General features: G+C 35.3%; 1 protein-coding gene across 3 annotated transcripts in view; it reads left to right on the top strand.

The window, feature by feature from the left end:
• Window positions 1–8,376, top strand: part of LOC106052085 (intermembrane lipid transfer protein VPS13B-like) — a 66,596-nt gene extending 58,220 nt beyond the window's left edge. For 2 of the 3 annotated variants that reach the window (XM_056015226.1, XM_056015228.1), the window contains 5 exons: window positions 426–596; window positions 1,303–1,488; window positions 2,809–2,911; window positions 3,470–3,725; window positions 5,522–8,376. In XM_056015226.1, the coding sequence (XP_055871201.1) occupies window positions 426–596; window positions 1,303–1,488; window positions 2,809–2,911; window positions 3,470–3,725; window positions 5,522–5,848 (1,043 nt within the window). In that variant the 3' untranslated portion in view covers window positions 5,849–8,376. The remainder of the gene's footprint in view (window positions 1–425; window positions 597–1,302; window positions 1,489–2,808; window positions 2,912–3,469; window positions 3,726–5,521) is intronic. The other variant, XM_056015227.1, reaches the window with a different exon arrangement.
• The last annotated feature ends 10,158 nt before the right edge of the window (window positions 8,377–18,534 follow it).

The following is an 18,534-nucleotide window of genomic DNA, read 5'->3' on the forward strand; positions in this document are numbered from 1 at the left end:
TAACTTTTAAGTTAAACATGTTTATGGAAATTTTTTTCTTCAATTAAATTTGCTGAAGAGCAAATTTCAAAATAGTAATATCTGTCTGTCTGTCTCTCTAACTGTCTTTTACATTTTGTTAATATTAGTAAGTAAAACAATCAAAAGAATTAATTGCGTAATGCTTTGTAGACTATTATTTATTATTTGCTGTGCAGTTAGTTGGGGTAGCTCATGGTCTTTTTTGAGTTACCAGTATTTGTAGAAAGTTTGGACATTAGGAAACAATGGTCTCTTTTCTCTTTTGGGAATAAATATCTATAACATAGATGATGAAAATGAACATATTTCAAATTAGATAACAGAGGCTAAGATAATCCTATTTGGCACCCCATCTATCTAACATGCTAACATATAATATATCATGTTTGTTAACTTTCTTCCAGGTATGATTACATCTGTGACCAACTTTGCCTCCAGTGTTTCCAGGAACATGGATCGCCTCTCCTTTGACACGTCTCATCTGGCAAGGCAGGAAGAGAACCGTAGGAACAGGCCAGTGGGGGTATCAGATGGACTTAAGCAAGGGCTGACTGGTTTTGGACTTAGCCTACTGGGTGTGTGATGAAGGGCTTATCCACTTTCACAAAATAATGTTTGTTTGTTTGTAAAATGTTTTATATGTTTCGGATGTTCCTTCAGAGTTGAAAATAATTTACTTCCTAGTTCAAACCTCCTGTAGGATGATGGGGTTGAGAGCAGGCAGGATTTGAACCCGGGACCATCAATAAATCCAAACAACAGTCCAGTGTAAAAACCACACAACCAGGCAGCCATGTCAGCTTGAATATATTTCTTTTTTTTTTTTAATGTTTGGATCAGAGGACAGTCCATTTTAAGATAAAAATTCTTTAAATTCCTATTAAGATTCCTATTTAGAGATTTCTTGATTTGGTTAAATGGATAAATCTTCAGAGAAATTCAAACCTTGGAGAACAACTTTTCTATGTATAATTTCATGAATTTTGATTTAGGAGATGTTTCACTTCTCTAATAATATAGTAGACTTTCCATGGCAAGATGATTGTCATAGCTTGAATAACCATTAATCATGTAGATCTAACTTTTTAGAAAATTCCAATAACATTTTTGTAAAAATAAAAAATAGGCATTAAGAAAATGTACAAAAATGTGTCCAAATGATTTTATAAATTATCACTCACATTCTGAAATTAGTTAACTTCAACTGCCTTATATAATGATTGTGTGGAGAACATGTTCTATTGAAGAAGATGTATGAAAGCAGTTTAATTTTCAAACCAGGTGCTGTGGCTGGCCTGGCTGACCAACCCATTCAGACTCTTCTTTCCACTGGATCTCCTGATGATAGGAGATCATCAGCATCATCAGCCGCTACTGGCTTTGTGGCAGGCATGAGCAAGGGCTTGGTGGGGGTGTTTACTAAACCTATCGGAGGGGCGGCAGAGTTTGTCTCTCAGACTGGTCAGGGTAAGTGTACTTACAAATTATGTAAATTACCTTTTATGATCAAGAGTACTCAAAAAAAATTTCCAAAACCTTTTTTTCCTATTAATTTTTGTGTAGTTAAATTTTTTTCCAGTAATTGTCATTATTTTTACAAAGCTTATATTAACTCGCTCTGTCTGTCTGGTAAAAAGTTTGAACATGTTTTTTTATGTTTTTTCTCCCACTTCCCATTCTTGGATCCAGTTAAAAGTTTGCACAATTATTCATTGTACCTGACAAAAAACGAATCAATAAAAAAATTAACCAATTAGTCAATTAATTATTGGTGATTAATTATTTTGTTTGATTTCAAAATAAGTGGAATAAATGCTACTTAATGAGAGATGTGGATGTATATATGAATTAAATCCCCTTATACGTTTTCTCACATTTTTTTCCCACTTCGGATCAAGTTGAAATTTTGCATAAATATTCATAGTTGATGAAAATACAAAAATTAACCAATTAAATAATCAATTAATAATAATCAAATTATTATATTTTTGTTTTATATACCAGAAAGGATCTAAACCCTGCCATCTTGATATAAATGTCAGTAATTAGCAGTTCTTCCCTATTTGATAAGCTTTGTTTTTTAAAAAGTATTCTTTTTTCTTTTGCTTGTTTGTATTTGTTTTCCTGGTCTCAGTTAAAATGGACATGCAAAGATAGAAGCGAAAAACAAAAAGGGTTAAGGGGGGTGAGACATCATGCCCAGAAAGCTCCAGGATTATTTGGTGTTGGATGGAGGAAGCTATATAGTCAAATAAAATGTCACTCTTGAGGAAGGGTGTGTAGGATAATCAAGTGAAAGACAAAGTGGCCAGCATAATGACCATTCGCCTTTACTTTCCCCAACTAAAGTCAGGTACCCATTAGAGTTGGGTAGACTCAAGGCAGGGCTAAATAATCCAGAAATTCAAAATCCCAATCCTTACAGAGATTTGAACTCAGGACCCTAGGTTTGAAAGCCAAGCACTTACCAACTCAGCCATTGCACCCCCCTAGTCTTTAAAGTAGTTAAAACAAAATATCTAGATAAAGAATATCCAAATTTTTATATCAAAAATTGTAATACAGTGTCCAATTAAAGACCTCCAGGTCTACCAGAAATGCAAGGCATGAGTTCTGTTTATGAAATCAGTCAGTCAACAATTAGAGTCATGTGAAATTTTAGCATTGTTTTTTGAAAACCATGTTTCATGAAATAGTAATAGCACTTTAGTAGCCGTTTTGTGTTTCTCATTATCTGTAAACAAACTTTCCTTCTGATTTAAAATAAAAATATTTCTTTCATTTTAGGTATACTTCATGGTACTGGACTTGGCCAGTTGCCAACAAGACTAGAGAAGCCAAATGTCAGAAAAAGACTAGACTTACCTGATGGGCCTTTTAAATATTTGGTGTAAGTGGCTCAAATAATGAAATCAAATAACACAGGTGAAAGGTCAACAATATAAGATAGTCGATGCTGGTAAAGGATGTCGAACAAGAATTTTAATACTTAATGAGGGGAACCATTGAATATCTACTTCAGTTGCTAAAACCAACCTTACTCTAGGGCTTTCAAAAGTTTTCTGTTTTTATTTCCTAAACCCTAGTCGTATTTTTTAATTCATCTTGTCATTGTCAAAACTTTCCCAATTTATGAAACAAATAACTTTTTGCTCCAAATTCCTAATTGGGCTGCTGAAAGTCTTCTGTGTTTACTCTCGCTATCCTTCCTAAAATCCTCGTCTTGTTTTTAATATTCACTAATAATATTCTCTAAGCAAAACTTTCCCTTTCTATGAAATAAATAACTTTTTGCGCCAAATACTTAATCATGTCATAGGAAGGGGAGAAGATGTTTCACCTGTGTTATTTGAGTGTTACCCCTTTTTGACTTATCTGTATAAGACACAGCTTGGGAGCACCTAACAAATGTCCATTTTTTGTGTGAATATTTTTATTTCTTTTTCAGGAAAAACTTTTCACAGCTTCCAACTCCAGAGCTTCTTTTGGTCGCTCCTGCTGTGACTTTTGATCTCATGGAAGCAGAGGTGAAGGTTGTGCTGCTTCTGACCCCTGATGTTCTTGTGGTGGTGAACTGCGACGAGGATGCCCAGCTGCAGGCGCTATCCATTTCAGAGTTGGACTGCAAGGTGGATTTTGTGGAGTCTGGTGGTCGGCTGGTGTTGCAGTGGGTGGACCAGGTCTATAGAAGTTCAGCTTTGGAGGTGAGGATCAAACAAGTTTTATGTCACAAAACAAAATAGGATTTCAATTTGATATTATATAATAAATACTTAAGTACAGTATCCAAGATAGACTTTTTGATTTTAACAACCTCAAAACGCCAGTTTTTTAAATAAAGTCTGGATATTTGCATGCACCACATTGGGACATTATTATTATTATATGAACATTTTTAGTGTTACAAAAATATGTTAGTACTTAAGAATTCTGTCTGAATAAATGGCTGGTTTGATTTGGTAACTGGTCGTAATAGCATTTTGGCACTTTAAACCAGCGTTTGAAAATTTGGTCATATTAAAATTACTTAATAAGCACACAAGTTCAAATATTTGGCATTTATGCATGTTAACTTCCGAACATTGTAGTAAATCTGAATGAAATTAAACAGTCAGATAATGTAAAGAATGTACACTTGGAAATTATTTAACAAGAAAAAAATAAATTTAAGCTAACATTATCATGTCAGAACCTATTCAGAACCTCATTCCTTGTGGTAAAAAAATATGCACTATTGCATTTCATATGAACAGGAAGATGACTGTTTAGTCTGATCTTTGCTGTCACTTTCCCTTATCCCTTAGTCTTTTGTATTGTATGGACACCACACATGATTTGTCGACTGTCTTTCTCCATTCTTCTGTCTTTTGCCTTGGATAGAATCTCTTTCATTGACAGGCCCATCCATTCTTTTATGTTGCCTTCCAATAACTTTCTTTGCCTTTTTTTTTCCTGGTACTGTTCACTGAAGGAATGTCTTTGCTAGCCCTGATCTTTGCTTAGAAAAGTGGATTACAATTAGTCTATCTGTAGGATGGGCTTCTAGCTATTTTGTCTGCATTAGCATCATGTTTTCCTGCTTGTCTTTTCCTTTATGTTGACTGTTCTCTTTGACTTATAGTCACAGACACCCACATTAGGGCTCTACTCCATTAGAGGCTTCTCCTAGACATAAGTGTTGATTCTGTATTCCTTTATACAGCTTTAGATGATATAATTTTATTTCTTATTAGGCCTTGAAAACCCCTTCCTTTCCAACTTTCTTAAATAGTTGTTTAGGAAGTCAACTTATCAGATATACAGACATGTCCTGCCCATTGTCAGGGTTGTGTTAAAGCCTTAGCTCGTTTGCCCGGACCCCTGACATTCAACAGGCACCTTCATGCTCACAATAAATAATTGACTCACTGTTAATTGTTTAATGACATGAATATAAGTAATAATGACAACTGATGGAATAATGACATTGACTCTAAAATATTTGAATATTGTGGTTATAGTAATTAAACAATAATTCTGCACCTTGCTATCACACAACGCCAAACAATAGTACGTTCAACACTGGCCCACTGCCGATAATAAACTCCAATGTAAATCTTGATAATCCCATAACTAACTCCCTGTAAGAAAAGACAAATTGAAAGTTCTAGTCCCAAAACACTAAGGCAGCGAAACAACTGCAGTAATGCCTTAAATACTAACCCTAAACAGGGGAACACAGAAGAATCTCAAACACACAACGTTACACCAGCATAATAACAAAATCACTCCATAAGCTTACAAGCCAAGCAACCAAGAAAGTGCATTCAAAAATTGTGCACTTAATAAACATTGGAGATGCTAGAATGCAATAACCTACGCACCGACACTGCCCATCATAGGATATTTTCAACTGCAGCATCATGTGCAAAGTCTGTGACTAAGCAACACAAGTTGAACTAAAATGGAAGAGGGAACAGATACATTTTATCTATTATTTTGTATGCTTTTTTTTTATCAGCAGACTCGAACATCTACCAAGGATAGGGTGGCTGCCTTCATTGACACCCAGAAAATCTCAGACCTGCCCACAGATGGTCCCCATGTCACACTAGAACATTTGGATCTCAAGACACAGTCTGAGGAGCAAGACTTGACCATGCCAGGCCACATCGTTGCCACAGTCCCAAGTTCGAGCAGCCTTACAGACACCAAGATCCCTGGACTTCACCCAGCCTCCATCTCACCCCAGTACGAGTTTGAACTTGAACCCTATTGGTTGGATTTGTTTGTGACTTTGTTCAGGCTGGCTAAAAATAGACTTCAGGGAAAAGGTTTCCCAGTTTAGAATCTAAATTTACAACTGCTCATGGAGTCTGTCACCCAACAACAAAATCAGGTTTTGTTTTTTAAAAAAAATAATTTTTTTCTTAGACTGTGAAATATGTTTAATGTTAGAGAAAGCAAAGTAATTTACAAAAAGAAGATCAGTATTAATTTAATTACTTGAGTGCAAGGTAATTTGAGCTCACAGTGGTTTTTATTTATTTCTGTCCTGACAAGCATCTGGTGTAGCCTATTATCTGGTTGCTTTTGCGTACATGACCTATATAATTGTTAGTTCGAATGTTCCACATACAGACTTGTTCATTCCATTTAACCAGCTTGTTAATAATCACTTTATTCATCTCCATTTACACTTTTATTGCTTTTAAAACTAATGAAAGTAACTTCTTAATATAAACCTTGCAACTAACATGTTATATATACAAACCTAAATATTATGTTCACATTATTATGTTACTTTTTATTCACAATTGTTTAAAAAAATTTGTGTCTATTACACCTTGTATTTGTTATATGATTATGTGTTTGTGATATTAAAAGTGTTTGAATAGTTCTATTAAATGTTTCCCTTGATGCAGCAGTGTACAGAACATTAACAAAAATAGCCAGCAACTCAATACGTAACTCTTTCAGGAATAACTTGTCAAGTCTACAACTACAATTGATACATTTTGAAAAGCTCAATGTAAAGAAGATTGTTAAAATGATTTTTGATTGCAGGGATATTATAAGGTTTGACAAGGTGTTATACAATTGTTTACATTCCCTTATTACTGCATGCATACTTTAATTGAGGTTGTGTTGAATAGATCAAACAAGTTTTTATGTTTTAGTCTCCCACTAAGTCCTTTCCCATATTGGACACTTGAGTAGCATTCTGATGATGATAGGACACTTTTAATTGTAACAACACATTGAACTATTCATGAATGTTTACTCAGAAGCATGTCTATCTAATGTTTATAAATTATGATTGTCATATTATTGTTACTACCATGTGGGCCCCCATGTTGATCTTTTCTGATGCATTAAGTATAGACTGGGTTGCCTGAACTAGCCAAGAAATTATTGAATTCATGCGATTCAAATATCTGAAAGACAAACTAGTGATTACTGAAAAAGAAAATGTCTGTAAATATGATTTTATTCCTTTAAATTAATATATTTCCATCCATCTCAATGGAGAAATTCTGAATGTATTTTGACATGTGGCTGCAACATTCTGAGGCTTTCTTTCTATATTTGTTAACTTACAGATTTTGTGGTAAGCTTTTATATGTTTGATACAATTTTGTTTTGCCTGCCTTTGGGTCCACTGCCAAGGTAGAATTTCCCATTTCCTTCTGCATGCTTTTAATCTATTAGTCTACATTTTGTTTTGATCATTTTCTGATTTGCAACATGTTCAAGATGTTTGTGTTCTTGTTCTGCAGATGTTCTTGAGCAGTTACTTTCCTTCATTCATTTAGTTTTTTAGTTTACATATGAGCTTAATCATTTAAAGGTTTAGAGTAAAAAAAAAAAGTTAAGTTCCGACCTTGGGACCTAAAGAGGAAACAAAAATTCAAAGTAAAAGAACTTGCAAGTTATTAACTTATTGAGTATATGGGTTGACTTTAAAAGTTTATTCACTGCATTCATTCTTGAAATAATTGCTGTGTCTGCTTCTGATTTATAATTAGATTTCAAATACAACATACAAAATAATCTGATGTAAGAAACACATTTTTACTGGATTAGTTATTGGGGGGCTTATAACAGATACACATTCTTGATAATGTATTATTAAATTCCATGTTGTGCTTCTTTGGAAATTTTTTTTTTTTTTTTACTATTGTTTTGTTCCAATATAGGTGTGGATACATTTGTAAATGTTATTTTATAGTAGTTAAAAAAAATAATTTTCATTGTAAAGGAAGCATAATATCATTGTATCACTGTAATTTTTTTTTCTTGATAAAGAAGAGAAAAAAACAAACATTTGTTTCACATATGAGAAAAATTAAGCATTTGGGTTGGATAAACTTTCTTTGCAAACAAAATTAAATGAAAAAACAAATATTGTGAGATAGTGTTACCTTTTTTTTTCCATTGATTTATCTTATAAGATAAGTTATAAAGTATATCTAATGTCCACCTGCACAATTAGAAAGTCAAAGGTAATAACTTGATAAATGGTTGGCATCTACAGTTGTAGGTGTATACAATTTATATCTTTCAACTGACTACTAAAAAGAATTATTTTCTTTTCAATTTGCTTTAAAATTGAGAATGAGGGGGTAAAGCATGAAAGATTCTGTCCCTGCAGATAAAATAAAAAAAAAACAAACTTACAGTATTTTCTAATTCTTCACAACTGTCTCTAAGTTCCTTCCACAGTTATAACAATAATGTAAATATAAATTTGTATTTATTATATGAGAAAAACATATATATCAATAATGTCAATGTTCATTTATTTTGTTTTTTATTTATTATGGGGTGCTTGTATAATTTGGAAAAAAATTAAAAACATACTTTATTTAAAAATGAGCTGTTGTTTTTTTTTCATTGTATTGACTACTTGTTAAAAGAGATAGATTGATTAATGGTATCGAAATGGGCAGACTGATGTTATTGTAATGAGCACTTACCTGTGAAGGTGAGATTGAGGGTATTGCAAGGATCAGTGACCTGTGCAGGTGAGAGGTCCTTAGGTGCCTAACAAAATGAGGGAGAAAATGTAGGTCATTGTTGATGCAGTGTTTTTCATTAGAAAGACAAAGGAGAGAGAAAACTTTTATGGAACCTGGTCTGGATCCAGCCTTACAGACAGCCTGTTACTAGATTACTATTTACTTTTAAAAGATAAATGTGCTGTAGTAGGTCTTTCTCCCCCCCCCCCCAAAAAAAAAATCTTAATTTTAAATCAACAAGTATAAAGAGAAATGAAGGTGCTGGCAGAGATTCACAATTACTTCAGGAGGATACACAATTTTATAAGAAGTATGCAAGCTGTCATTAGCGGATCCAGAACTTGGGGGGGGGGGGGGGGCGATTTTTTTCCAAACCCTAACCCTAACGCCAAGTAAACCTTAACCCCATGCGTACAACACACACACCACACATCCCCCCCCCCACATATATATATGAGAATAAAAAAAGCAGCATTTCTCAACCTTCGTCGAAAAAAACAACAACTGGGGCAGCGCTATAAGGTTCTCTTATGGGGTTCGGGGCGAAGCCCCGACGCCAAAAGCGTTTTCTTGCTTTTTTCACTGCAGAAACGCATTCTCCTGACATCTACAGCTCTTTATTCAGTAAAGGAGTTCGGAGCGAAGCCCCGACGCCAAAAGCGTTTTCTTGCATTCTTCACTGCAGAAACGCATTCTCCTGACCTAAAGCTCACTATTCCTACTATTAAAAAAGGACCTTTTGAATAATGTTGTACTTGAAAAATATTCTAATATGAATTTATAGGTCCTAAATACTTTGCAAATAAAACCGATTTGTTCCTTGAAAAGATAAGATACCCCACATATTTAGATTTTGGCTTTGAGGATCGCCGCCGAAAAAAAAATTATTCGATAAATAGTATTCAAGAAAATGTAAGTATAAATTGTGAGTTATAGTCCCAAATTTATTTAACTAGAAAAATATCAGATTGAGTAAAGGTTGGGAAAATGCGACTAAGAAGATATTATTTGAGTTTAGAACTCATCTCAATCATGAATCTTTTACTGAAAAATTTCGTTTGAATTCTATTTTTTCCAATGCAAAGTCTTTCTTACAATAATTATGATAAATTCATTTGAAATTACAAAAACTCTGTCTGGAAATGGGAGGGGCGGTAGAGTGAAAACAATTAATCCTCGCTCCTTTAATAATTTCTGCTAAAGATTGCATTTAGTATTAAAGAATAGGGGTGGGGCGACTCGATATAAGAATTTAATTTATAGTATATATAAATTATATTAGTGACAGATTTTTTAAATTTTGTAATTTCTTAACTATAATACAAAAAGAAAAAGTATTGATTTGTCCGATGGGGGAAATGCGATTGCATGTATCGCCCCTCCCACCTGGTACAACCCTTTTTCATTTAAATTTACTAATGATACCATTTGAGATTAGAGTGTGGTACGACATAATATACAATGGGTGACATATCAATACGTAGTTTATATTATATAGATATTTAAGTAATTTTGTTCACAAACTATGATTCTCCACAAAAATAGGACCGCCCCCTCCAGCACTCAGAGGGCTAGAGTGGGGAGGGCAGTACATGCAATCGCCCTCCCCCTTACCCCACCGAATCGGCCAAAATACCAGAAAGGGAGCGACATAATATAAAATGTATATATTATTTCAACTAATTTTGTTAATAAACTATAATTTCTTCATAAAAACGGACCGCCCCCCCCTACTCAAAAGGTTTAGGTGGGAAGGGCAGTAGAGGTATTCGCCCCCCACCCCCCATCAATTGGCTTACAGGGAAAGACATAATATAAAGATCGGTTAAAATATCAAAAACAAGTTTTAATCATATAGATATTTAATAATTAGTATATATTTTTAACATAAGTAATAAATTCGTATACAAATTGTGTGAATTCTATAATAAAATTCGCCCGACCCCCCTTCGGGGGGGGGGGTCGGCCGAGTTGGTGGGGGGCGATCGCCCCTACCGCCCCCCCCCCCCCCCATGGATCCGACAGTGAGCTGACTTAGGGTCACTGGCTTCTAATTTTTCCTCAGGGATCTTTGCATACTGTATGGTAGGCCAATGTCATGCCAATGTTACAGTACCGTTTTAAAAGACTGCAATAAACGTTTTAGATTAAATGGGTAAACAGGCCAATTAAGATTTTGACATTTTACATATAAATTTATATAACCCACTAATCCAGTTATTAATATACACCTTTAGTTATAGATAGCACCTGGCAGCAGGCGGATCCCTGACGAGACAGCTGGAGATTTCTTACAAAGGCTTCATGATTGCCGCGTGATACACATTCAAGACGAGAAGAAAAACAATCCGCTGCCGAGGACTGCAAATGTTGACGGCGAAAAAAGAACCTAAAGCAACAACCAGAGGACAACGTTTATGTGTGCAATGAAGGTGGCAAAATATGTAGGTCGTAGATGGGTCTGTATAACCAAGTGATATACTGCACTCCTCATTAATCTTCAGACTCGAATAAAGCCTTATTAGCTATAGATCGCTGAGACTAAAAAAAAATATTCTATTCTAACAATACAGCACTGTTAAAAAAAAAATAAAAATTAATATATCAAGTGCAAATGTGTCATGCTGCCAGATTTTTGTGAAAGGTTTATTAAATAAAACGTTCTTTGAAATGCACTGAAGGCAGATGTTATTTCTTGATTGAAAAAAAAAATCTCAGCCATCTTCTCAATATGATGAAAATTTATGCAATTTCGCCATCTTGACAGATTTCAAGAGCATTTTATAAATCTAATTTTACGAGCAGATCTAGACGTTCTTCACGTTGTAAAAAAGATTGCTCTTTAAAAAATGTATCAAGTTGCCTGGTCAAATAAAAAGAAAGACACGCAGATACAGGCCTATTTCTTATTCCATACGCTAGAACAAATTTTGACAAGTGCTCCTTCTTACCTAGAGCCATTAGAGAATGGAATGGGATGAGTTGCCTAAATCAGCCAGGAAAACCAACGACTTTGCAGAGTTTAAGTCATTGATACAATGCATGACTAGATTGACATGTGAAATGCATAAGACGTAATTATCTCCTTATTTGAAGTAACGTCTATAATATATAAGATAGCCTAAGTCAGAATAGAATAGGCCTAGTCGCTTATTTAAGTGGCATATCTAACTAGTAAGAAGTATAGATCTACACGTACAATGAAGTTAAATATTTAATTTCGTTACGTAGGCCTGCTTACGATATTAATTAAGAACCTCCACACTTAATTATTTAACAAAATAAAGACACACATCAGTGGCGGAGAATATACACTAAGAGCTAAAGCTATACCAGCAGGAAGAAGAATATTCACGAGTGTATAAAAACATTTGTATCATAATGCATAATGACAGTAAATGCATAATATCAGTACATTGCAATTAGATGTGTACATTGTTGGCTTCAAGCATTAATTAAGTATATAGGAATTGAATCTAATTAATTGCTAAAGTCAGATAACTCCATAAAAAAAAGTACACACATGGTGGATAAAGCTGAGATACTGGCTTTGAAGTAAGAAGGGAGACTATTGAACTTATTAGGATAAGAACTGAGAAAGTATTTACAAGAAAGATTGATAGAAAGGAAAAAGTTGGCTCCTGAGAAAAAGAAGTTAGCCAAGGAAAAAGAAAGAGAGAAAGAGAAGTTATCTAAGGATAAGGAAAAAGAAGACCTTGTAATCTAGCCATTACAAGACATTCCTTCAGGGAACAGTACCAGGAAAAAAGAACACACAGAGAAAGCGATGGGAAGACAACATAAAAGAATGCACTTCCCTGTCATTGAAAGAGGTTCTATCCAAGGCAAAAGACAGAAATGGAGAAAGACGATTGACAAATCTTGTGTGGTGCCCCAACGGTCCAACAGACTATGGGATAGTTGAAGAAAATAAAGAGAGAGAAGCTAACTATGGAGAAAGAGAGGTTAGACATAGAGAAGGAAAAGTTGGACAGAATCAACAAAAATTAAAAAAAAAGACTTTTGACGAACTAAAAACATTTCTTATAATAGACAAAGTTATTTATGAGAGTCAGGATGAATTGAAAATATTCTTACTAGAGAGAAAACCGAAATCTGTAGTCGATATAGTAAAATTAATAAGGGCGTATAAAGTGGCACCCCTTGATACAAAATTAAACAGAGGTTGAGACATAGAAGAAATAGTAGCCTTTAACAGGTCTAAAGAAGCGGAAGATATTTATAACAACAGACACCCTTATTATAACAGAGATGATCAGTTTAAGAGACAAAGGTTGAAATCGAGTAGAACACACTGCACTGCTCCATATATTAATGTATTTATATCTATTTATTTATACATTAATTAATTAATATAAAAACAAAAACAGATTACCTGACATAGAAATACCAGTAATAATAAAGTACGCAAAGCCTTAAACTTATTAGATACCCACTTCACTCGAGCAAGACTAAATTTGAAACTCATGAAATGAGCTGACTAGCGTCTGTTCAATTATTTTAATTAGCATTTTAATTAACAGTGTACCTCAAGTCATGGAAGCATTAGTGGCACCTTCGACATCAGCAGCCTATCCCTTGCGTTAAGCAGTCACTGTTTGCATTAACCCCTTCCACGTTTGAAGCAGTCATTATTTCTATTAACTCTGCTAACCCTAAGGAATGGATTGTTATATTTATATAGGCCTACATTTGCGTTAAATGTCGCGTTAACCATTAATGGTATAATAACCGAATGGGTTAAAGAACCCTTAAACTACTCGTATATCTAAAATTAGCTTAAACTACAAAAAAAGTGTGTGTTTGTGTCCATATGGTGTGTGGCTGGTACGTGTGTGTGTGTTTGTAAAAGAGATATAAAAAAAAAGAGAGAGAGAGAAAGACCAGAGAGATACTAGAGAGAGACTAGACAAAAATATTTGTAATCAACCACACATTATTTCTTTCCGAAAAGAGTCTTTAATTTTGTTTTCAGATAAAACGTGTAAATAATTCTAATAGAACTAGATAGAAAAATCCAAATCCAAACTATTGTTAAAATGACTAAAAAAAAAGTTATCCTGGAAGTTTTAAACAAAAATTGAATAATTACGAAAAATAGTATAATATCTTTGGTGTGTATGCGCGGTGACTGAGCGGAAAAGCGCTTGGCATCCGAACAGGAGTGAAAACTGGAAGTTTTTTATTTCTTGCTCTTTGGGCGCCCCTGAGTCCACCCAGTGTTATGGAGTGTGTGTGTATGTGCTTCTATGGTGACGGTGAGAAGAGGTTAGCGATTGGTTGTGATTGATGAAAGATAGGTGGCATTGTCGTCATTAGGCCTTTAGTTAGGACAGACGACTCCAGAACGTGAGACTGTTATTGCAGTGAGTTAGATTTTGTTAAAAGATATTATTTCTAAAGTCTACTACATTTATTTCAGGTATCACAAGTTTATTTTGTCTAGATTATTAATAAAGTGTGATTTAGTTTTTTCACAAAAGGAAGTTATTCAAGTTCATCGAAGCTTTATTAGTTAAGATATATTATGCCTGCCACGGGTTGTCTACCAGCAGTTTGGTGCTACAAGTCAACGACCGGTAACAACACCCAGTTTATTGGTTTTCCCAGTATTTAGTTTTGAACCAGCATCACATTCAAAAGAGAAACAAAAATACATATATGATAATGCTGTCTGAAACATTTTTATTTTGTGTAACACACACTAAAGTTCGATAACTCTAGTATCTTTTAATGTAAACTAAAATCACCAGCTGAAGTTTTCGTTCCTAACCAGCGCCCAATAGTGGCAGTGCCCAATCTAAGGGCCACCAGCTTTACTCAAATCTTCTGTCCAACGGTGCATAATGACGCGCTGTTCCGTTTGGCTTGTCTGACTAGAATCACTAGACGAATGAAGTAGCTAGTAAGTTTCCCCTTTCAGAATTTGTGATTTATGGGTCAGATGATGTAGACGTCATCTGTTTCGGTTAACGAAGGTGTCATGTGGCCAGCTCAATGACTAACCGCCTTTACATTTCCCTAGCTAATGTCAGTTACCTATATGAGCTAGGGTGGACTCAGAGGCACCCTAAAGGTCCCGAAAGTAAAACTCTCAGTCTTCACCAGGATTCGAACTCGGGTACCCTACTCAGCCACCGCTCCTCTCACTAGATGAATAGCATGCTGGAAATGATTAAGACACAGAAGCCGCAAAAAGTTCCTCAAATATAGCTAATTTATTTCTATGAAGAAGCTGTCACCGGGAATGACGTATCGACATGGCTTATACCACAAACGTCCAAAGGGAGAGAAAAAAAGAAACAAACAACAAATTAACTAATCTTGGTTTATATAGCAGAAAGGGAGATAAACCCTGTAATTTTCAGACAGAAAGCAGTAATAAGCGGTTCCTTCCAACGGATAAGCTTTTTTTTTTTTTTTTATAATTTTTTTCTTGTGCTTTTTTTCGACTAGACTTGTAAATGTTTATGCAATATTTTTATATCTAAGACTAGTTGAGCATGATGACGCTGAAGGTGCAATGTTGAAGTCTTATTTACAATGCACTACTGCTGTTAGTGGGCTGAAAGTGTAATGTACAAGTCTTATTTACAATGCACTACTGCTGTTAGTGGGCTGAAAGTGCAATGTTGAAGTCTTATTTACAATGCACTACTGCTGTTAGTGGGCTGAAAGTGCAATGTTGAAGTCTTATTTACAATGCACTACTGCTGTTAGTGGGCTGAAAGTGCAATGTTGAAGTCTTATTTACAATGCACTACTGCTGTTAGTGGGCTGAAAGTGTAATGTTGAAGTCTTATTTACAATGCACTACTGCTGTTAGTGGGCTGAAAGTGCAATGTTGAAGTCTTATTTACAATGCACTACTGCTGTTAGTGGGCTGAAAGTGCAATGTTGAAGTCTTATTTACAATGCACTACTGCTGTTAGTGGGCTGAAAGTGTAATGTTGAAGTCTTATTTACAATGCACTACTGCTGTAAGTGGGCTGAAAGTGTAATGTTGAAGTCTTATTTACAATGCACTACTGCTGTTAGTGGGCTGAAAGTGTAATGTTGAAGTCTTATTTACAATGCACTACTGCTGTTAGTGGGCTGAAAGTGCAATGTACAAGTCTTAAGATTGAGCTTTCCTGTGAATTAGTGTAAATGGTTGTTATGGAAGGGGGGGGGGTTCCTAGGTGATATGGAAAGGGAGTATTTATTGTTAGTGGGATGCGCGGTCGAGAGGCTAAGTACGCTTAAACTTGGCTTGGCTTGACTTACCTATGAAGGGGGATCGAAGTTCGACACCCAACTCGAGCTGAGTTGTGTTTACTGAGCGCCTTAAGGCAGCATGGATAAACCTTCTCCTAGATACCCCCTCCCCCCACTGGTCCACAAATGAGATTGGACCATAGCGCTCTCAGTTTGCTTTAAGCATAAAAGTAACGCTATATATATCTTGTTACGAATCTCACTATCCAGGCTCTCTGCAAACTGCACCATACACCACCAACTTAAAGAACTTGACAACTCAGGGCTCCAAAGTAACGTAACAGTTTAATGTCAGTAAATAACAGCCAATACTGTACAACACGGACACTGTACAAATATCTCTCCGATAACACCGTACCGCCGTATCAACTCTTGCACTGGCCTCTCCGTCTCGTTCCGGGCTTGCACTGGGTTCAACAGTTCAGGACTGACTTCACACACTAGGCTCGTTGTGTCGGACTCGATCGCAGACCAAGATCAAGACGCCAGTCGTCTCAACTGTACTTGACAGTACTCCGAACTGAACCGTCGTAATGCTCCGTACAGAATCACACCGTTGAACTGTGCTGTAGTCGACAATGTTCTGAGCCCTGTCGTGAACCGTGCTGTATTGAGCCCCTTTTTCTCAACCGTCTTGACTGCGACATCTCCGCTCTAATATAGGGTCTCTACTGGCCTTCTCGAACCGGACAGAACGCCGCTCGACGTTTCTAGGTGGTAAGATGACTACAACTCTCGTGACGCTCCTGAGCTCTGTTCACGACGGCGATCCTTCCCGAACCATCATGTTAACACTCGTCTCGGCCGACTGTCGTAACTCGCCAGGCTCGTCTAGCGCTGGCCTGGGGCGATTTGCGTCGGCTGATTACACACACACCACTACCCCCATCTGTGCCACCACCAGGTTTATAACAATATATATATATATATATAAAAGCTATAGTTGTAGTGAGAGAGAGAGAGCATCTATTAATGTTAGTCTAATAGAATGATGCAGATTCAATGCAGAATAAGAATAATAAGAATAACTGTCGTACGCTCTGTTAAGTACTCCAGACAGAGAGTGTCCGATTTTTTTAATAGTGAGTTAGATTTGTTTAAAATATAATCTTATTTCATTTCATCTCAAGCTTAAATCGTCTATATTGTGTATTAAAAGTTATATTTAATTTTGCAAAGAATTTATTCATGTTATTTTAAGTTTTAGAAGTTAAAATATAATACGCCTAAAGCGGTTTAATTGTCTACCAGCAGTGCTATAGGTCTTCAACTGTCAATGACAGTGGACTGAAAGTACAATGCAGAAGTCTTAAGATGTACTTCGGCTGTGAGTGGGCTGAATGTGCAATGTACAAGTCTCGTGTTTTTTTTTACTGTATCAAGCACAGCTAAAAAACAACAACCGACATTGCACGAAACAATATTACCCAACCATTTCAGCTATAACAAGGTTGGGGTTGAGGCTCTTTATAAGAAGGGAACGTCCTAACTTGACGTCAAATTGCACTCAAAACACATGCCAGGACTGTCTGCATTCTGGTTCCTTGTCTACAACTTTTTGTTTTGTATCACATACTCCACTTGTCCCCATCTCTTCCTTCTTCGTTTTTCTTACAACTACATCGATCTTATTTTATCAAATACAGACGTTATTGTCTAATTCGTTATTCTTACAACTACATCGATGTTTGGACAATCTTATCTTATCAAATACAGACGTTATTGTCTAATTCGTTATTCTTACAACTACATCGATGTTTAGACAATCTTATTTTATCAAATACAGACGTTATTGTCTAATTCGTTATTCTTACAACTACATCGATGTTTGGACAATCTTATCTTATCAAATACAGACGTTATTGTCTAATTCGTTATTCTTACAACTACATCGATGTTTAGACAATCTTATCTTATCAAATACAGACGTTATTGTCTAATTCGTTATTCTTACAACTACATCGATGTTTAGACAATCTTATCAAATACAGACGTTATTGTCTAATTCGTTATTCTTACAACTACATCGATGTTTGGACAATCTTATCAAATACAGACGTTTTTGTCTAATTCGCTATTCTTACAACTGCATCGATGTTTGCACAATCTTATCTTATAAAATGCAGACATTATCGTCTACTTTTTTTTTTACAACTACATTGATGTTCGGACAATCTCATTCTCTAGCCTTTCTTTTAAAATATTTTTCTTCAGTGGAGAGCAAAAAGTCTTTTTTTTTTTAAAATAATTTGCGAGTATTAGAATATGCTAAACTTGTCCTTAATATCTGCTTTTCAGAATTTAAAAAATAGACAGAAATTTTAAATGTAACTTGGACGATTTGTTTCGACGAATTTCATAACAAAACCAAGTCGGATCTGTATCGATAAAGGAATATAAGAGTACATTAGAGTTTGTGATATAAATCGAGGATTTAAACATTCTGAAATAAGTGTATTTGGCGAATTCTATAATGTTTAACAACATGTTATTCATTGAATACACCAGCCACCCGACACACACACACACACTTTGGCTGAACGTTTGTCTAAAGGTAGAGAGCTAGTGATGGGATTTGTAAAAATACCCTTGGATAATCCTTACAATAGTATCCTAAGTGCTATGTTGAAGGTAAGAGGTACTAGTGACAACTCGAGGAGAGCCAAGAAACTTATGCTAGGGTAATGTTAAAGGTTTGCTAAAAAAAATATGTGGGTTTTGAAGAGAAAGAGGA

This window comes from Biomphalaria glabrata, chromosome 17 (assembly GCF_947242115.1).
Source record: "Biomphalaria glabrata chromosome 17, xgBioGlab47.1, whole genome shotgun sequence".
In the NCBI taxonomy this organism is placed as follows: Eukaryota; Metazoa; Mollusca; class Gastropoda; family Planorbidae; genus Biomphalaria; species Biomphalaria glabrata.